At 48.7% G+C, this 21,199-nt stretch overlaps 1 protein-coding gene across 1 annotated transcript in view; it reads right to left on the reverse strand.

The window, feature by feature from the left end:
- Positions 1-6: 6 nt before the first annotated feature.
- The window catches only part of ADAM19 (ADAM metallopeptidase domain 19), a gene marked incomplete at its 5' end in the record, with an annotated part of 30,131 nt that continues 8,938 nt past the window's right edge, over positions 7-21,199 (reverse strand). Inside the window, 20 exons of the mRNA XM_031055204.1 lie at positions 7-626; positions 1,364-1,510; positions 3,042-3,248; positions 3,888-3,954; positions 4,173-4,305; positions 4,407-4,515; positions 5,010-5,090; positions 5,635-5,827; positions 6,467-6,575; positions 6,892-7,087; positions 8,272-8,361; positions 9,190-9,367; positions 10,498-10,637; positions 10,884-10,968; positions 11,865-12,031; positions 12,840-12,911; positions 14,211-14,276; positions 14,714-14,906; positions 16,522-16,598; positions 17,617-17,695. Of these exons, the coding sequence (XP_030911064.1) occupies positions 249-626; positions 1,364-1,510; positions 3,042-3,248; positions 3,888-3,954; positions 4,173-4,305; positions 4,407-4,515; positions 5,010-5,090; positions 5,635-5,827; positions 6,467-6,575; positions 6,892-7,087; positions 8,272-8,361; positions 9,190-9,367; positions 10,498-10,637; positions 10,884-10,968; positions 11,865-12,031; positions 12,840-12,911; positions 14,211-14,276; positions 14,714-14,906; positions 16,522-16,598; positions 17,617-17,695 (2,767 nt within the window). The remainder of the gene's footprint in view (positions 627-1,363; positions 1,511-3,041; positions 3,249-3,887; positions 3,955-4,172; positions 4,306-4,406; positions 4,516-5,009; positions 5,091-5,634; positions 5,828-6,466; positions 6,576-6,891; positions 7,088-8,271; positions 8,362-9,189; positions 9,368-10,497; positions 10,638-10,883; positions 10,969-11,864; positions 12,032-12,839; positions 12,912-14,210; positions 14,277-14,713; positions 14,907-16,521; positions 16,599-17,616; positions 17,696-21,199) is intronic.

Below are 21,199 nucleotides of genomic sequence, written 5' to 3' on the forward strand. Positions count from 1 at the left end.
TCCCCTCTGCTAAAGCTGACCAAAACCCACAGTGGCCCCACAAATTATATACCCACAGTTGGCTCCCAGTTGGGGCCCCACTTGCCACCCCCTGTAAACAGAGAATAAACTGAAGAATGTTATCACCAGCTGCTCTCCCCAGAGGCAGTGGGTTCTGTATAGCACCAATATGCTCCTGCAGCTGCCTGGGGAGGGCTGAGGAAGCCAACAGGGCTCACATGAAAGCCCATCAAGGCCAGCACCTGCATTCACAGCTTGTTCTTCCTGGTAATACTTAAATAAGTGATTAAAAACACGTGGAAACCCCCATCACCCCATCCCTGCAGTGGATATTGCACAACAATATTTAAATACCGTACAAACGAGTCATCCCTACGTGGAAAAGGCAGAGAGGGTCCAGCTGAGCCTGGCGTGTACCTGGGCCACCCCTGCCATGCCTGGTGAGTCACAGAGGGAGCAGGGCTGGGGCAGGAGGAGGGGAACTGAGACACTGTCCGTGGTAGTGGAGGTGTGAGAGTGTTTTTGGTGATGAAGGCCAGGAACAGGCTGCCTCCGGAATGCCCAGGGGAGCCTGGCTGTCCCACGTGCAAGTTGTTCACTGCTCCAGCTCTCCAGGCACCAGCACCCTGGGTGAGATGGAAAAAGGGGGAAAGAGAGGAGTGAGCACTGATGGAAGAACAAGCACTGTGCTTGCCCTCTCCTGGAGCTGATGTTAGCCTGTCTGCATTCAAAACCCAGTGCATCACACAGCAATGCATCTCCCACAGGGAGGTTCCTGCAGTTTTCTCCATTTTCCACAGCTGGCCTCCAGCATATTGCAGGCTGGAGACACATAACTGTGCTGTGTGGAGTGGAGATGTTTTGTGTTTGCAGAGCACTGAACTCAGTGCCTAGAAGTCCCTTATTAAGTCCTGTATTCAGGATGATTTTTGTGAAACGCTTCCTGCAGAGAAAGCTTCTCCTTAGCCACAGCTAGAGAGGACAGAAAGAATTTTTGTTCTTTACTGGGATCTTCAAGTCTTGTGTGAATCTTCATGTTTTGCTGCTCTTCACTAACACTTCTGGGTCCCACAGCCCTTGACCCCATTGCTCTGCCCCACTCACACAAATGCCTTGCCTGAGGAAGTGTTCAGGGCTGTGGAGGAAAGAATTCCCTGTTTTGCTCAACTCTCTAAATTCTTAGTATGAAACAGGTAAAACCAGAGACCCCTGCAATAAAGGTGACCAACCCACAGCCTCTCTGTGTGCACCTCCCTGGGCTGTGCACTAAGGTGTTCTGCAGGCTGATATTCCCTTCAGAGTGTTTTTATTCCCCAGGGGTGAATTCCAGGTGGTGCTTCCCACCACCCCTCCCAGTGCCTACCTGTGCCACAGGCTGGAGGTGCCCAGGGGCTCTGCAGTGCCCAGGGGGCAGCGGGACAGCAGGGCTGCTCCCCTGCCAGCCTCTGGACCTGGATGGGATGGGGTTTGCTGGCAGAGCTCTCTGGGGTGGCCGGGGCCTTGAAATATCCTACAGAAGGAAAAAATAGTTTTGAATTTAAGCCTTAAGTTTTGGAAGTAATAGGTAACCTGTGTTCCAGAGCCTTTTTAATTAGCCACAATAACTGATGCACTTCATGGCTGGAAGCAAGTTCCACACACATACACTCAGTGTTTGTTTGCCTGTACAATGCCTGTAAACACTACATATGTGCATGTTCTTGTGCCCATACAAATACACACAGACCCACAAGCAGTTATTATTTGTTTGTGCACACAGCTGTCCCTAATAGGATGCTCAGAGCGTTATATTTTCCATTCATCTAATGAATTTCAGTGGAAAGCATGTCCCAGGGGGAGAAGTTACCCCCACAAGAGCCAATTGCCTGTTGTTGCTCAGGGTCTGTGCTAAGCTGCTGCCTTACAGGTGTTGATTTACCAAACACAGCTGCACTCATGACTTGGAGGGCACCCAAAACCCCTGCAGTCTCCTCAGACTATGCATAAATGCAGTGCTTGATGGCTTGGGGATGTATTGCTCTCCAAGGATCTCGCCCTGTGACTCCAGGAAGGACAAGGCAGACTAAATTCCACTGACTGCCAGGCCTGAAGAGCTCCTATAGGAATAGCAAGACAGCAAATCTGGCAGATGCTGCAAACATCCAGGAAGGCCAATGCAGCTAGCAAAAAGACATTAATTATTTCCCCTTTGTCGTCACCAACTCGTGGCTCTCCACTAACCCAGAAACAGACAGATTTCTTGTGGAAATCCTATGAAAAGTGTTCCATCCCATAAGGCTGACTGAGATAAAGAGACTGGATGTGTTGGGGAGGGAACACAAAGGAGATCATGGAGAACTTGTCAACAAGCAGCTGGGAAGGATACCTATTCCTTACTGACAGCACTCAGCTTCCTGCTTTTGTTTTAGTTTTCTTTCCTGTGAAGTGCCGGCTGTTCACAGGAACAATGGACTAGAAACAAACCCCATTTGCTAAGATTCTGCTCCATAGGGTTTGTTTTCCTCTATGTCCTTCAGAGAGAGAGACTGCCTGGGAGCCAGCCTCCTGCTACCTTTGCTTCTTTGAGGGCCCCAAAATAATAATATTATTTTGCAAAATGGGTTGAAGTCAGTCTGAGTGATTTACCATCTTTCTAATAAGAATGTGGGGTCCGCGGTAAGTTTAGAACAGAGCTGCCAGCAAAAGAAATAAATATTTCCTTTTAACCTTCAAAATGACCCCATGACTGCCTGGGAGCCAGCCTCCTGCTACCTTTGCTTCTTTGAGGGCCCCAAAATAATAATATTATTTTGCAAAATGGGTTGAAGTCAGTCTGAGTGATTTACCATCTTTCTAATAAGAATGTGGGGTCCGCGGTAAGTTTAGAACAGAGCTGCCAGCAAAAGAAATAAATATTTCCTTTTAACCTTCAAAATGACCCCATGGAGAGGCAGCTCACATAAGATGGGGTCAGTTTGGGTCAAGACTAACAGGGTGAGAGGCCTCACCAGAACAAACCTGCCATCAAACAGCACCCACAGGACAGCAGCACGAGTCCATACCTGAGAGGCTGGAGGTTTGGGAGCAGGAGGTGCTGGCCTGCTCGGGGGCGTCCTGCGGGGAATGTCCTTGGGAAGTGCCGGCCCCACGGGCTGCCCCCCGCTGCAGCTCGGGCTGCCAGGGAAGCGGGGTGGCTGCTGCCTGCTCATCTGGAGCCCTGGAGCTTGCTGAGAAGGAGGCTTGGGTGGGATTTCAGGGAAGCCAATCACCTGTGCAGAAAAACCACAAATCCTCATGTATTTCCACTTCAAACCACCCTTTGTACTCGCTGTGACACTTCTGAGGATCTACGTGAGGTCTCTGAGCCACAGAGTGGAAAATATTGCCTGCAACACCAGAATGTGTGTGTGTGTGTAAAACCAGAATGTGTGTGTGTGTGCAAAACCAGAATGTGTGTGTGCAACACCAGTGTGTGTGTAACACCAGTATGTGTGTGTATAAAACCAGTACACGTTGTGTGTGTCTTGTTTAGATGGACTGGGATAACTTGGGATCATGAGGCAGAAATGGAAGTCAAGAGAACAGAGTAACCCAGGCATCAGTGTGACGCTTGCAAATAAACCCAGGGTTTGCCATTTCTCCAGTTTTGAGATGGGGGATGTGACAACAGAGGATCCAGCAGGAGAGACAAGCAGCCCCACAAGCCTGGTGAAATCCCAGCTCCTGCCTTTGGGGAAATCACCAGGAGCAGGTGCTACACTCAGCTGCCACTGACTTTCAGCCAGGGGTGGTGTCTGTCTCCTTTTCCCATCCTTTGATAAAACCACTCCCTAATTCCAGGGAAACCCCATCCCACACCTTGGGGCAGCTGCATCTCTGCCCTGCAGGTGGAAGGACCCTGCCCCTACCTTCCTCTGCTGCTGGGGGGTTCTCAGCTTGAAGGCAGGGTTTGCATGCCCAGTTCCAGAGGTGTCACTGAGCATGAGAGAAAGAAAAAGAAGGATGTTAATGTCTTGATAGGTTTTCTCCTTTATTTTCCTGTATTTACTATTTTATCTTCACTGGAGTGAAAAAATGAGAAGTCAATAGTGACTATACCAACAAATCAATTTAGTGACATTCCTCATAGCATTTGCAATTCTGTCCTGGCAGGAGGGGGGGCAAGGAGACCAGGCACAGCACTGACACCTTACCTGAACTGAGGTGTCTTCTTTAGAGAACAGATGGTAAATTTACTCCAGCATTTGAGATAATAGAATAAAAAGATTCCTGTGAGAAGGAGAATGGGAGCCAGGATTGCCAGAGCTATCACAACTGCTGAAGAACCTGAGGGCAAGAAAATGGAGTTTGTTAAATGGAAAACTCTCTGCTCCCAACCATCTCAAGTCCTTCTGAAGTGGCCCCATAGCAGAGCTGGTCCCTCTCACCTTCTGGCAGAGGGGGACCACTGTCCAAGCTGCCTCCTGTCCCCTCCTTGTTGCAGAATGGGGGGGCCCAGCCCTGGTCACAGTGGCAGTTCTTGTTGTTGTTGCACACCTGGAGTGGGAAGATTCAGAGATTCAGGTGGAAGCTACTAAGAAACCTGCAAGTGAAAACAAACTAAGCCCTCGCTGAATTAGACACCACAGGAGACGCTCCAGTGGGAGCTGAGTGCCTGGAAAATCTTTTCTTCAGGGAGGGGGATAAACTGCCCTGTTACTTTTTGCTATGTTTTTTTCTTTAGTATGTCTGATACTTTTTCTTAAATCTAAAATGGGTCCAGGATATTTTTCTTTAAGATTACTCCTTGTTTTTTCACTTATTGCAATTCATATTCCTCCAACAGACCTCCTTAAACCCTGTGTCAAAGGGACATTCATGGACCAGAAAATGCATCAAACAGGAAAGAAATATTCAAATTGATAGCCAAGAAGCCAAAGTCCAGAGCAAACCTAAGGAAGGTATCAGAGCTGAGCTGAACAAGCAGCCACAGAAGAATGGGAGCCCATCCTGCTTCAGCCTGGAATGGAGATGAAAAAGAAGACACTTACTCCATGCCCATGGCACTTCTTGCTACAGCTCTCAGATTCAAAGATGATGGACATGTTCTGGCAGCGCCCCTCAAAGCAAACCTGCACAGAAAGCATCCAACAACTCAGTGTTAGCTCTCTGGGTTAGTTACCAAGTCACTGCCTTGTGCTATCTTGTGACTTGTGAATACAGCTAATTAACTCCCTGGGCAGAATAACAGGAAATGAATTAACCTGGTTCCCAAGCAAACAGTTAATCACTACCCCAAATCCCAGTCTATGGGAATCAGAGAGAAGTGGGAGCTCAGCTGGCCACAGCCTGGCCATGCCCATGTGGCAAGTCCCTGAAGGAGCTCTCACATCTTTGGTTTCAACTGTGCCTCATCTTTAAGCAAGACAACTTCAAGCAATTAGCAAATCCCAGATTTATCTCTGGCCCTGAACCTCATCTGGCAGAGACATAAAGCCTTTGGTGTGTGTCCTTCTCCAAAACCTCAAAGGAGTTATTTTTCTAACAAATACAGAAATCTCCTAGAAGAGCATTAGACATAAAAAATTAATAGCTTGACAACCACAAAGTACATTCTGGGTGGAAAAGAGATACTCTGAGCCTCCCCCAAGCCACTCCAGGCAGGACTGTACCTACATGATGGCTCCCACACTTTGTTCCTGTCAACACCAGGCCAGGGTCCAGCATCTCCTTCTCCTCACTGTCGGATCTGTACACGTGGGTGCCCCGGCAGCGCTGCCTGTTCACAGTGGTGTCTATGGCCACGGCATTGGGCTGCAGGGGCTTGAAAGCTGAGCTCTGGCACTGGATCTTCCCACATTTAGCATCTCTGATGTCAAAGGAAAGGCTAAAGTGATTATTCCTGGCTTGCTGAATGTTTGCAGACATGAGCTCTAAATGTAAATTAAAGCAGCAGTGCTGAGTCATTGTTAAACGAGGGATTCAGCTGCACCCCAGAAAAGAGGGTTCAGAGCAAACACAGCATCCAGCCTAATCCCTGGAGGAAGTGTTTGCTCCAAGAGCTCTGTCTAGATTTCTTTCAGAGCCAATGGAGAGAAATATGAGTGATGAGATCATGCACCTCCCCAAGAATTATCTGATGGCTACTGATGGTACCACCCCACAGTCCCCATGGATGGGGGATGTCCCCATGGATGGCTCAACAAAATCGGAATTAAGACTAAGAAATTCTGACTCAGCTAGAAAGCTACATTTATCTTATGGATTTAAAAAATTCCCCCCTCTTCTGTTGCTTTGGAAGAATGTCAACTAGATGTTTGAAAATGGTGAGCTGAAAGCTTCAGCTGTAAAGGCTCCAAGTCCCACAAGGATGCAGCTGGTTTCCCAGGAGGCAGAGGGAGGGAGTGAACCAATGCATGGATCAGTTTTATCTCCTGGCCCATAATTTTGTAACATATAAAAACATCTTCTCCATTGAGCAGCCCTGGGCTGCCCCTCTGCTTTGTACCTCATGTCACACTTCCTGTAATTCCCGTAGATGTCCTTCCCACAGTTCCCGTAGATGTCTCCAGCAGCATTGACCTTCTCAAAGCAGGCATCAGGTGCTGGCTGTGCTCCTGCATGGGAGAGACTCCAGTGGCTGCTTCATCCCACCCCATGCCAACCACTCGTCCTTTTTCTGGAGTGGTTGGAGCACGGGAAATTTTTTGCTGCCTCCTCCACGTGAGTAAGGCAGGAGAAAAGGTTCCTCAGACTCTGCTGCTGACAGCAGGTATGGAAGGTGCTCCTGCCTTGCTCAGGGTGAGGAGCAGCAGGAGCAGAGCATTTGCTGGCTCAAAGGCCAGCAGGTTGTGACTTGCAGGTCCCAGACACCTTGGAAATACTGTGGAACTGTGGAAATACTTGGCAATGTGCTGCAGGCAGTGTCCTTACCAGGCCCCCAGAGCTGCACACACTGGTCCCTGTAGGTGAGGCACATGCCACTGTAGCAGTAAGCCTTTCCTCCATCACAGGCAGCCCCATCCATCCGGTAGGAGTTCGGGGGGCAGAACGGGGACTCGCCAGTGCAAAACTCTGGGAGGTCACAGAGTCCCGAGCTCTTCCTGCAGGGAGTTCCTGGGGACATCAGCTAAAAAGAGACAGTGGGGAAATCTCAGAATTATTGCTTGGCTCCTCAGTGGTTTCATGTCTGTAGATAAGGCAGAACTCTGTGTGGGTCACTTTGTCCTCCTTGGCTGAGGGTTTTTGAGGTCAGCAGTGACTCGTGCCCCTGGGACTTCATTAGCTGGGGGAACTGTGTAGAATGCAATTAATGACTGTGTCCCTTCCCCAGGCATTGATGAGATCATGCATGGAGTGTAAGGCTGCCAGACCTCATGGGGACACTGATCCATCTCACTCTACCCTAGGGTAGGATCCAATTTACCTGAACCATTTCTGACAGATGTTTGTGTAATCTGTTCTCAAAACCCTCCCTGGTTTGGGAAGTTTGTTTCTGTCATTTCTGCTGGAGACATTTTCCTGATGAATAACTTATGTCTCCCTTGCTTATGAGTTTGCTCAGTTCATTCTTCTCTTGTCCACCACACACGTGGAGAACAAAGAGCATTCACAGTCACATCTGGGAGCTTGTTCCAAGTGAGTCCAGGTGGATAGGTGGATTTCTGGAAATTGGGGTTCACATTTTTCTCAGGATAGGTCAGTAGGAGCATGCAGTGTGCAATCATAAAAATGAGCTTAAGAGAAATGTTAGCCCATGTTCATTTTTGAGTTAATTTGTTGTCAAATTTGAGATCTTTGGCTCCAAAACCACAAACACATTTTAACAGTCACTATAAGGAAAGCTGATATTTAAAATGATACTTTTTGCCAGCAGTTCTTCAGCAAACACCAGAGCTAAAGGGATTCAGCTGCACCCCAGAAAAGAGGGTTCAGAGCAAACACAGCATCCAGCCTAATCCCTGAAGGAAGTGTTTGCTCCAAGAGCTCTGTCTAGATTTCTTCTAGAGCCAATGGAGAGAAATATCAGCTCTGATTTATCCCTCAGTGTTTAAGAGAGGCAGTGTGACTACACTCCAGCAGCACTCACAGCTCATCTTAAGACACCAGAGGAGTCAATTCAATCAGCCAGAAGAAAAGACCCCACTAGTCTGATCACACTCATGGCTGTTGCACCTAAAGACAAACCAAACCAGGTGAAGAGTTACACTCCATATTTGGCTTTGTTTTCTCCCCTTCCCCCCCTCCAGTTTCCAGCCTCACACTTGCTTCCCTGTTATTCCCTTTCCTCTCAGGAAAACCCAGAGCCCCCACCTTGCACTGATGGCAGCAGCTGCCATGGGCACACTCAGCACCAGGCTTCAGGGAGCAGGTCCTGGGGTCACAGCAGGGGTTCCTGCAGTCCTGCAAGGCAGAGAGGTGCAGCAGAGTTCACAGGGCAGGTCTGAGCTGGCACTGATGTGTTCTCACTCTCAGTGGGTCACACACAACGTAAAACCCTCCCTTCCAGGGTATCTCAGGGTACCCAGCAGGAGCTGAGTGCCAGCACTGCACAACCCCCCTCTGATGGGATACAGCTGCTTGTGCTTATCACATCTGGAGAGTCTGGGCTGCTGGCTCCAGCTCCCTGTTCTCTTATGAGGCAAAGGATGGATTTGCAGAAGTGAGATGCAGTGCTGAGAGAAGCCCCATCCTTAACAGAATGGAGGGAAAGTGAATTTATATATCAAACTGCAACATCTGGAAGAATTTTTTCACTGAAAGGGTTGCTAAGCACTGGGATGGGCTGCCCAGGGAGGTGGTGGAGTCACTGTCCCTGGAGGTGTTCAAGAAATGACTGGATGTGGGGCTCAGTCCTGCGGTTCTGCTGGCAAGGTGGTGATGGGTCACAGGTTGGACTTGATGATCTTGGAGGTCTTTTCCAACCTTAATTAATCTGTGATTCTGTGACCTAAAAATCACTTTTTCATCTCCCTTTTAAATGAAGTTTTAATCACCTCTGCTCAGCCCTGGACCACACCATCCCTGAGTTCTGGGGGAATTGTACCACACACTGTGAAGTCAGATGTAATATTTTAGAACCTTGATTTACATTTGCACACAGGGAAGATATTTTTGTCGCCTGCACAAAGAAAAGCTGATTACAGATCACAAAACTGTATTTTCAAAATACATAATAAAAAAAACCGCGTCCCACTAAACCCCAAATGGTTGGATCTGAACAATTCTTACCTCCACCTCTCCACAGTCACACTCCTCTCCCTCCTCCAAGTAGCCATTTCCACATTTCCCTCCACCATACATTCTCTTGGTGTCTGGCATGTTGGACAGACACATCCCTCCACCAGAGTGCAGATACTTCTCCAGCTCCTGTCTGTTGCACTGGTTGAACACCTTGGGGAATGGGTGCCTGAGCAGAGACAGGGTAGAAACACATGAAGCCAGGTCTGGGCAATGGTTTAGAGAAGCAAAAAGGAGCACATGCAAATCCTGACAAGTGCCAAAGGACATGGGTCTCTCCCTGGAATTCCTGGAGTTGTGCCAAAGCAGGTTGTGATTTCCTGTGCCTGCACTACACAAATGAGACTGCACTGCAAGATTGTTTAATATTATGATGGCCTTAAACAATAACTTTGTAGAACCAAAATATGTTGAGTTACATTTGACTGTGCTTGCTGAGAAGCATGGCTGTCCTCTCCTCCTCGATACTGGAGCTGTGGTTTATTCCCAACTGCTTGAACAAGCCTGAAAATCCAGCACTCAGCCTATGAATAGCTGCCTATGAGCCTAACTGCTAAAAACAATATTTAATTTTTCCTATCTACCACCTCATTTTGAAGAATGTGAATATTGTTCGTGACACAAATTTTTCATTTCTGTTGATACAATGCCTGTGCACTCCATGTGTGGCTCTGCATGTGTGTGGAGGTTGTGTGCTCCACTTGCATGCCACTGGGCTTTCACTTCTCACCCAAATGGTTTTGGAGGAAATGATGCGCACAAAAGAAGATGCCTATGAAAAAAAACAATCTGTTCAAACAGAGGAAGGCTTGAGAAAATGGTAAATGTGGCTTTAAGTGTATGGGTTCATCTGGCATGTTTCATGACTGAATTGTAGATATTTTTATGCTTCCTCATCCAAAATCAAATTCTGAATTCCTATGGGTTTCTAGAGCCACTCTTGCTTCCCTTTTCTCTCACTGACTTCTTTCCTGTTAAACACAGGCTCTCAGAAACCAAGGAGTATTATTAAGAAAAGGGAACAGGAAAATTTCCCTTTTACCCAACAGTTCCGAGCTCCACTTTCAAATGCTGCCATCACCTAAGGCCAGTCTCAGGCAGGAATCAGTTCCTTGGGAATCAGCAAACTGCTACTGCCCCATGCCCCAGGGTATGTCCAGCAATTTTTTATCTATAAACACTGACTCCAGCAGGCAGCAACAAACCCACTTTCACTCTACATCTCTAACTCTTACTCCACCAAGGCCCTCGTAACAAAGCCCTTCCCATTCCTCCCTGAGCCCATGGGGATGAACTCACCCAGTTGCAGAAGCCATGATGCAGCCCCCATCTGCTGCAGGGGTGGTACAGCAGCCAGCAGAATCGTGGTTCATGCCAAAATTGTGTCCCATCTCATGGGCAATGGTAGCAGCAACTCCAATGGCGTTATCAGAGTGGTCCTGTGCAAGGTCAAAGAGGCACATCAGCATTTCACCTGTGCCTGTCCTGTGCACCTGTGGGTCGATGGGGTGAAGGGAATTTCTCATTTGTACAGGTAGAAAATATCTACTGGAGGTATTCCTGCCTATAAGCAGGTGAGTGGAGAACTTCACAGGAAATATTTTCTCCCTGGGCTTTAGGAGGCCTCTCTCCTGTGTATTCACTGCTGGCAAGAAGCTTTATATTGGGGATTGGCAATTACTTACCATGTTTACTCCTCCTGACTGGAAGTCAGAGCACATGGCCATCACGGGAGCCAAGCCCACTGTGGTACCTTTGAAGGGCACACCCCTAAAATCAACCCAGAAAGAGCATGAAAAGGTACTGAGGCACTCGAGGAGGCAGGCAGAGAAATGCACCCTGCAGTGCACAGCTCCCTACACAGGGTCAGGGGGACACATTGCCTTTATAGTGTCTTCCAGAGCAGGACATCATAGCAGAGCTACAAAGCCTTTAGGTTTGTTTATCTTGGACTGCTACTCTGTTTTGTGAGCCAGCCAGACAATCCTATTTTTTATAATGGTTTGGTTCCAAAAAGTGCTCCTGCTGAGCTTTGCAACAAGCACAGGAAAGATCAGTTCTGGATCCTTAGCCGAGTTCTGTTTGTGGATAATTAATTTACCATAAGCCTGATATTTGCCAGCCTGGGATTTGGGGATTGGAGGGAGTAGTAGGAAACACCTCTGGGGTGCAGCCACACTCTCCTCCTGCCTCTGAGCTGGAATTCTGCACCACTCTGAAATATTTGAAATGGGAGCCCTGGAAATCGTGCTCAGGACATGACCAGATGGAGAGGAAATACAGTAATGTTAAAGGAAAAAAACCAACCAAAGAAAACAAGGGAAAAGGCATTTTAACTCTGCATTTCAACCCTACACGTCCTCTGACTCATCCTGATGGATGAATTTCCATGGAAAAGGTAAAGGAGATCTGAGAGCTGCTGCAAACTTTTCCTCCAATGCCATCTGCATTGCTGGCCAGGCTGCTGGCCCTGAAGGATCAGTGGCCCATCAGTCACAGGCCAGCATCAGCTGGCTCCCAGCACCAGGGCTCTGTGTGTCAGTGGGGTGGGTTAGCAATTAATGCTTTCCACAAAGCCACTTTGAATCCTGGAAGGATATCATGGTACAAAAACTGATTTCCCACCCACCAAACCCACTTGTCAGACACAGGAGGAATGAGCTCACGTGATTAGTTGGGCATTATCATGTTTTCTGTGCAGCCTCTCTTTGCTGCTCCAGGCCAGAAAGGACTTGAGGGTGGAGTAGGGATTCTCTGTTACATCACATTTATCCCCATAAGTCCAGATCTCCAGCCCCACCAAGGCAATCCGGATATTCAAGGCCCTGTAAAACTAAGATACAGAAAAGAAAAGAGATGATAAAATGAGGACCACAAAGTTATGTTACTGTGTTTTAAATCTCAAACATATACTGCTAATTGCTACTAGAGATCCACATGTCCAGAGAAGATGCTTGCTCTGGAAATGCATTTCAGCTTAGCGCTGAGCTCTGCACACAGAAATGTGCAACCACCTAAACTCAAACTGAAACAGAGACATTGAGCTTTCATTTTTGAATGATTGGCAAAGACATAATCTGAAGAAACAAAGACTGAAGACTGACATCATGTTTTACATCCCAATAGTCAAAATTCCTGAAAAGAGTAGGGAAATAATCTTATCCCATGTCAAGTACAAACAGAAGAAGCATTCATGAGTAGCGGGGTGAAGGGAGTGGTGGAAGGAGTTTAAGGGGAGCAGAAAAGGAGTAGATCTGAAAAGTAAGGAAGTTTTACTTCAGCAGCACTAGATACCACTGCAGGGATGACTTCTGAAAGCTCCTTCCAGCTCTACTTCCCAGGTTTTCTACCATTTCAAGTGAGACCTCAGTCCCTTTTCAAAAAGCATTACTTAGGTAACAGTTTTTACAGAAATAGAGTAAAACACAAGTTGCTCATGCTGGCTCCAAGGAATGGAGATCCCCCCACCCTGTTCTGGATTTGCAACAACACAATTGTTTGGCAGGCACTCTCCCCGAGTCACTGGGGAGAATTGCCAAAACATTATTCTCTCTCCCAAAAAGCTTTCCCCTGGCCCAATTATTTCTTATATTTTATGATCTGGGCCTTGCTTTCCTCCTTTCACACACACACAGTCTCACCTTATCTACATAATTAGCAGCCTCCACTAATTTCTGCCTTGTTGCTTCGATGCTGAAGCGGTGTTTCTGAAACTGAACAAAATGAACGTGTCAGGCAGCACAAGGGCAACTACAAAGAGCTGAAATGTATTAAAATGAGCCACATTATTCTGGAAATAAGAAGGTAACTCTGAAGTGAAGTCTCCCTGCACTGCACATCTGACTTTAGGCCCACCTGTACAGGTATATTCAGAATTTATCCCTGGCACACCGTGGCAGTGATGCTACTCAAGTGGCGGCACAGTGAAGCAACCCAAACTTATCAGTGCCCCCAGAGCTGGGAGCTGACAAAGAACTGGCAAATGTGTCAGGTGAAATGTGTGATAACAGGACTTCATGTCTGAGGTCAAGACTGCTGGACCTCTCATCACATCCCACTCATCCAACCAATTTGCGTACTTAAATCACCTGGCAATGAATGAGTTAATTTTAGCAAACTGTTTGGCTCAAAGAGTTAAAGTGGCAAAATGTTCAGATTTTTGTTTAACAGATGACAAAACCCAACTTTTCTTTTAGTGAGGGACATAGCAAAGAAAGGGCATTTAAGAACAACACTGTGAGCCTCTGTCCCAGTTTCTCTGATCAAATGGTGAACAACACATGGCAGTTCCTGGGTATTATGTGTTTTCTCAGTTTCCCTGGTGTCCTGCTGCCTAACAGAGAAACCAAAATAGGTTCTGCCTCTTTAGCTTTGTTCAGAATAAATTATAGCCCAGAGCACTGTGTGGTTTTCCCTACTGGAGTTTCAAGTTGTAAATTATGGATAGGAGCAGCCTGGCTCCCGTCTGTGCTGGAGATTAAACAATCAGTAAAACACTGTGTGGTTTGCACTGTCAGTGTGTCTGGCCTGTCCAGGCTGGGGATGGGGGAGGGATTGCTGACTCCACTCTGCTTCCCCCAGACCTATTCTGTGATCTGGAGCCTTAAAAATGTCTATTTATATATCTGCTAGCAGCTCTGAGCACAGCATCATCATGGTTATCTGCTCTAGAGATTAAGTGTACTGCAGTTAGAAGCACATCACTCCTGGAAACCCCCAAATTTCCCTATTCTGAAGGCAGACTCTCCCAGCCATAACTAGGAGTGACCACTGCTACCTTGGGAGACCAGAACTGACCCTCAGCCCTCACCCAAATCTGCATCTCTCCCTGGGCCAGTGGTGGCTGCCAGGACAAAAGTGACCCAGACACAGCTCTCCCTGTCCGCTGAGAACCATTGGGATTGCAAGAGAAAACTTGCTGAGCCTCAGCAGCTGTCCCTGCCCTAGGGGATGCTGCAGGTGGGATACTCTGTGCCCCGTGCTCCTTGGATATAATAAATCCCATTCCTTACCTCTGCATAATCAGCCACCAGCAGGAGCTCCACATACTTTGTAGCCTGCAGAGTGTCCCGTTTCACCTGCAGCAGCAGCAACGCTGGGTTATTGGGTTACTCCCCCACTACTCCCCATGAAACTCTTCACAAAATACATGCAGAGGTCATTTTTCCCAGTTTGTTTCTCACTGGCTGTTCACCCCACTCCATCACACACAGAGACCTCCAAATGTGATTGATTTAGGGCAACCAAGGTCTGTATAGCTACAGCAGGTGCCCCCAAGCCTGTCCTCAGCCCACCTTTTGTTCTGTAGGGGATGTAGGAACAGCTACAGCCCTCCACAGTCCCCAACACTCATTTACTTCCCTGCTGGAGCCGCTATTTCACCTCCACCTTGCTGAAAACCCTCCCAAAAGCTCTTCATTTCATTTTCTCAGCTATGCTCCTAGGGCACAGCAGGGCTGGGAACAGGTGGGATATTTGGAGCATCATGCATGGACTCAGGCTGAGCCCTGCTCACCCTCTGGCCTGGTGATTTCATCCCAGCTGTGAAGTTCCTGAGCCAATCTTCAGCTGCATCCACGGTGCCCTGGTGGCCACAAGCTCCTCCCTGCAGCCTCAGGTTGTCCACCCTGTAAATCAAGTGCTGGTTTGGGCTGTCAGGAGCTGGCTCCAAGATGTAGCTGGAATTGCTGCTCAGTATGATAAGTCCTCTGTTGAAAGGGGAAGCAATAAAAGGGAAAGTTGATTACTATCACAGCAACTGGGGACAAATCCTGCTGCTGCTGCTGAGCTCCCATCTGACTCTGACAAGACACTTATCCTTACCAGGCCAGGCAGTTCATTAATAAAAAGGGTGGGAATATTTTGAGTTCAGAGGGGGAAATCCCTGACCTTCCATATATTAAAATCCATCCCGTGGGCCTCAGACACCGAGAGGCTGCAACCTGAGAAGTTTAACTTACAGCTTTTTCTTTAGGGGCAGTGGAAGCTTTTCTACCAACAGAAGAAATTTGCCTTTAACAGACCTGACCTGAAAAATGTGAAGACTTTGTTTGTCAACGTGAAAAGCAGAGTTCTCCCTGGGTCATGCACATACCCAGATGGTTCTAGATTTCTCAATGAGCATCTTACAGCCATGAGAGCTGGAAAGGTGTGTGTGATGCCCTCTAGAAAATGTGTGCCTTGATGGGCACCACCCACACCATGCAGGCTCAGAGTGAGAACAGCCACGTGTGCTCAGCTCCTGTGCCTCCCCAGCAGTGAGAAAAAGATATCAAGGAGCTGCCAGCAGACACTGAGAGCTCAGGGGTGCAGGAAGCCTCTGCACAGGCACACTGAACATCCCTGTCCCTCTGGAAAGCAGAGCCTAGGGAAACACAGGCTGGCAGAAGCACGGCACACCTGTGACTGCCTTTGCTTTTGGAGTGTTTATTGCAAGCCACAGGTGGCTGCACTGTCCTGGTTATCTCACCGGGCCCTTTGGCCTGTGCTACACTCACTGAGATGTCTCAGGTTTGCTTTGGCAGGGGCTGTTTCCTGGCTGGAGCCAGTCCCACCAGCACAGCTTCCAGCAGGGCTCCAGAGCAATGACCACTAATGTCAATAAAGCCCGTGTGATGTTTTGGAAACAAACTCTGAGCTGGTGTAAATGAATGCAGCTCCTTGGTCACAACAAACTGCTTCATTTACTCCTGGCTGAGGATACAGACCCCCTTTTCCAGCCAAAGGCTCCATTACTCCCAAAATAAAGGTTTCACACACACAGCCCTGGCACCACCTGGGGAGAAAGCAGAAAGCAGAAAGCTCACAGCCCAGGAGGGAGCTCAGACTTGAAGACTTTGCCCCAAAACACACAGCAAATTGCCAGCTGTGAGAGACTGGGAGAAGGCTTCTGCATAAATGTAGAGCACTGGGCTGGGACATGGTGAGTCCTGTCCCTGCCTGTGACAGGAGCAGCCCCGAGCCACCAACAAGAGTCTTCTGCTGCAGTGGGCTCAAGTTAAACTCAGCCACTGCACCCTCCACACTGGCAGCACCCAGGGGAAGGATCCTGGAGCTGCTTAGGGGGCCATGGCTACCAATGACATCCCAAATTCTGCAGTTTCCCTGATATGGCCCTTTTTATACCCAGCTTGGGTGGCCTTTGAGAGCTCTCCATCTCTAGATCTAGAGAGAATCAGGCTGCTGGGAGAAGAGCTCAGGGGGCAACACCTAAGCAGAGGCATTCCCAGGGGCATTCCCAGGGGCATTCTTGGTGGCATTCCCGGGGCATTCCCGAGGGTATTTCCAAGGCCATTCCCGGATTCCAGCACCCCAGGCACTCACCGCAGCCCTCGGCAGGCGCTGAGGGTGACGCTGGAGCGCTCCCGGCCGCGCACGGTGCCGTGGTAGAAGCAGTGCTCCTGCAAGGCAGAGGAGACAGGGTTGGCGCTGCCCACACGGTTCGGACACGGCGCATGGGATAAATTTAGGCGTCGCCGAGTCCCGTGCAAGCGCTGCCGACACTCCCCGGTCCTTGTGTTGCCTTTCCGCTGCCTCTGGCAGCTCATTATCAGCGCTAAATCTCCGTGACTCCGCTGCGAAATTTGGCCTTTGGGCTGCCAAGCGCCGCCTGTGCCAGAGCATCAAACAGCTCCTTGTTGCCAGCAAAAATGGAGAGCTCTGAATCGCCCAGAGGAGGACGGGGGTGGCTGCAGACCCAAAGCTTTCTGCTGGAGCAGGAGCTGCCCACCCATCGATGGCAGCTGGCCCCGGGCCGTGCCCCACAGAGGGTGACACGGCGGGCACCGGGGCGGCTGGTGGGACAAAGGCAGCCTCTGGCAGGGACAAGGAGGCTTTGGGGCAGAAACGCCAACATATTCTTCATATCCCTTCCCCTCACCCCGGGGCAGCAGTAGGAAAGATGATCTCATGGGGATTTTATCTCTTATTTTTGCTTTGTGACCAATGCACATCTTTGTGCTGCTGCAGCAGGGGCAGCCAAGCCTGGGTGAGATCAGTAATTTGTGGGGTTTTTATTGAACGGGAGCTGGCTTATAGGGGCTGCTTTCCCCAAAGGCTGGGACGGTCCCCAGTGTGGGGAACTTGGTGGCAAAGCTAAAAGCAAGAGGGTGAGCAGTGTGAGGAATAAACAATTCCTCAGCACCCAGAGAGAGGGGAGCAATGCTGGCTGCTGACCTTGGCTCTCATAACAGAGCTCAGGCAAAACAGAAAGATGTTTTTACCATTTTTGGGGGATGGAGCAGCTTTCCCACTGGAACCTCCCGGATCAGAAAGCTGGACTGCCCTCCCCTTTAGCTCTAAGCTGTGGGGATATGTGCCCTTAAAAAAAAAGGTCCAGGAGGAAGAGGTTCACCTGCTTCTCCAAGCCCCAGCCCGGTGTGCCCTGCAGGCACAGGAGGGAAGGATCTCTGCACTCACCGTGTGGCTCAGGGGGGTGCTCTGGGCCTGGCCAGTGTGGCTGTAGTGGGTCTCAGTGTAGCCTGGTGCAAAGAGGTTTCTGCAGACACAGTGGAGGGGGTGAAAGAAAGGCAAATTTAAAAATCAAGGTGGTAAGACCTTTTTTTTTTTTGACCTGGATTTCTGCTTCTTAGGGGTGCTGGAAAATCAGCTAGATCCAGCTCTTTCTGAAGCCACTGTAAATACTCCTGCTGCTGTGGATTTGGGGCAGTCGCTGTTTTCTACCCATGGTGTGAAACCACCTGCAACACCCTGAGAGGGCAGGTGAGAGACAGGGATCCACAGGACACCAGCTCTGCTCTCCCTCCTGCCAGGACTTGTTCAGGGAGCAGCTCCTGGTGGCCCAGGAGCCTGGGGATCCGTGGCAGCACCATCACCGTGGGCTGTGGGAGCTGTGCAGAGCATGCTGTGATGGCAGAGGGTCAGAAGGTGGGAGCACAGCTGACCCGGCCACTTCCATCCCCTCCACTGCCCTGGCAGGAGCTGAGCACCTCTCACAGAGCACATCCGCTCCTGGGAGGGTCCCACAAGCAATCTGAGTGCTCTTTCAAGCCATTTATTAAATTAAAACAATAACAGAGAGCCTGTCCCTGAGTTCAATTAGGCACCAAGATCCAGTTCCAACAGCTGCAAGTAAACAATTCAATTCTTACATGAGGACTTTTAAAGACCCAGCATCCCAACCTAATCACTGACCCTTAATGGGTACAAGTGTCTGTGCAGAGTTTTCTTTCTATTGCCAAATTATGCCCCAAATTATACTGGGATTAAATTCAAAGCACCAAGTCCTGCATAGCAAACACAACACAGGCCACATTTGGGTGCTGGTGTGAGTCCTCAGCTCAAACCCAGACTGTCTCCACTGCCCAAATCTGAGTACAATCATAAATTAATCTCTATCTGCATTTCAACTGCTGCCCAGAAGCTGGTTCACATCTTTGTTATGGGAAAATGCTGATTCCCCAATTTGAATTTGTTCATGTCATCCCCATGTACACAATATTCTCCCTGTCTTCAACCCAGGATCAGACCAAAAGTCTATAAAAGGAGCTCCTGTGCTCCTTTAGAAAGAAAGCATTTTGATTTTGTTCCAGAGGAAACAGCCTTCTCCTTCTTTTTAAACATCTGCATTTGCTAAACAGTGATGTAGAAAGTACAGCAAGTCAAAATCTGGGCCAAACCAAGAAGGTCATATCCTGTGTCCATCTCAGCAGCCATAAAATGTAGGTTTAAAGCAGCTTTTAAAAACAATAGTTTATCTTCAAAAATTTGGAGGAGGATCACAGACATGCCCTATTGATGGAACACTCCTGCAGCAGCCCCACGGTGCTGTCAGGCCACCAAAGTGCCACCCATGAGCATGCCACATGCACCCTGGGCAATGTGCTCTCAGATGCAGCTGCAGCTCAATCCCTTTGCATCCCTGATTAAAGCATGTCATGCACCAGGTTTTAGAACTAAACTGCTACAAAGTAGGAAAATAAGTTTTCTTCTTTTCTTTGCCTGATTTCTTTAAGCTGGATGAAGAAAGCTGCATCACAAGCAAACACAAAGATTTTTCCATCTTGGTTTTTGGTACCTGTCAGTCAGGTCTTATCAACCTTGAAAACATCTCTGTTTAAAAAAGGGACTGGGTGCCTGTGATATGTAGTTAAATTATACTACAACAACAGGAAACAAAACCTTTTATCAGTGTTTGAAAGTGCTCCACCCACCTGGCATCCAGAGGCTCAGACAGCCGAACAAGTACCCACAGCTTTACAGACAACTGTGCCACTGCTGTGTGATAGCATCTGATGTCAGGAAAACAGCAGCTTTTATCTGAACTTTGAAAGCTCAGCACAGCCCAGAAAAGCTCATTTGGTCTCTTTCTGATGTGTAAATACTTATCGCCAGATGCTGTCAGTGATCAGAAGGCCAGGTTGCTGCATTCAGCTGTCCCAGGTCCGTAAACCCAAGATATGCATCATCCCACAGAACATAACTCCCTTCATCTCCCTGAGTGCAGCAGCTTGCTCAGCAAGGGTGCAAGAAACAAATATTTAATCAACAGATTACATTAACTCGCAGGAAATTGCCTTGAGCAATGCTCTGGCAGGTATCTGGTGTGTGTCAGGGGCAGACAGTGCAGCAGTGTGATCTGCCCAGACACCAGCCTGTGGATTTCCAGTAGCTGAGGCTTTGCACAGCCTGCTTGCTCCATTCCCAAACAAACACTCTTGTGTTTTCCTCCTGCTCCTTTATTCTTGGAAAGCATTAGCCATGAATAGCCCCTTGATCTCCCCTTCAGCATCGCCGGGAGGCTCCTCAGAGCTGGGGCTGCCCGGGGAGGGCACAGGATGAGGCCACTGAGCACAAGGGGTGTGCACATCCCTGCACACTCACACGCTCAGGCTCCAGCCCCTCCTAGAGAGGATTAAGGAGCTTTGCCTGAATTTTAGGGACACTTAGGCAGCTGCTCAGCTGTAAGCCTGTGCCATCCTCATGCTGCAGCTTCCAAGCCTCTCTGCACCACTTGACTCCTACTCTGCATCACAGGGTCCCTAAGAAAAGTCCAGTTTCTTATTCTGAGTTTGAAACAGTCCTGTTTTGAAGACAGTTCCCTTAATGCAGGGGGACCCTGGGGCTCTTGCAGCACTGCCAGAAAGGGCTATCACAGGATATAGATTGCACAAGGTGTGGTGGGGAGGGCAGTGAGGAAAGAGGAAAAAACAACAGAACATCTTGCAACACCCTTGGTGCCTTATTTTGAGCCTGTAAAATTTCGTTCCCAGCCCAACTCGCTTCTTTAGCAAGCACCAAGCTTTCCACCAAACTGTAAATAAACAGCAAACAAACCTTCCCGTCACCAAGAGTGCACCAGAGTTATCAGCCAACCCTGACTCTCTTTTCCACGTGTACCAGTTGCTTGATAAACATCAGAGAAACACCCACACCCCAAAACCTTCTCTGACAATAAAAAGACAACATCCCTGCCAGGCTGAGCAGCTAATTCCAGGGGAGCTCGGCCCTGCAAAGCACTGATGGAAGTTTCCAGAAAAACACAGAGTTCACATCCTTGCTGGAGAGGGAAAGTCTGGAAAAAACAGCACAATTTGGTTCTTTCTTCTCAGTTACATTACATGCCTCTGTAGTGACCACTTCTCCAGCAGCTCACGCTGAAGCTGCAAAAGTCTGGATGCAAAATAACATCACTTAAAGGCTTCTGAGATCCAGTCAGGCAGCTGGCAGATCACTAGCACACATCATCTTCCTGAAAGGCAGTGCTGAGTCTCTCATTAGAGGAGGTATCAGCATGAAGAATTGATGAAGTCAGAGAAAAAGCTGGTTTGGGATGGGAGCACTCTCCTTTGCTAAAGCTGATAGCAGCTGCAGCTGCTTTGGGGCCAGGGGAAGCTGCCCATGAGAGTTTGGGATGTTCTAGAGGAGCCTCACACCTTTCCAACAGGGACCTGCTTTCAGCAGGATCAGTCAATCCCCAGCATCCAGCTCAGCCTCCAAGCTTAGGGTGGAATATCCTGCTCTTGGCAGGGATTGTTCCCTG

The sequence above is a fragment of the Geospiza fortis genome, unplaced genomic scaffold (genome assembly GCF_000277835.1).
Source record: "Geospiza fortis unplaced genomic scaffold, GeoFor_1.0 scaffold55, whole genome shotgun sequence".
Taxonomy (NCBI): Eukaryota; Metazoa; Chordata; class Aves; order Passeriformes; family Thraupidae; genus Geospiza; species Geospiza fortis.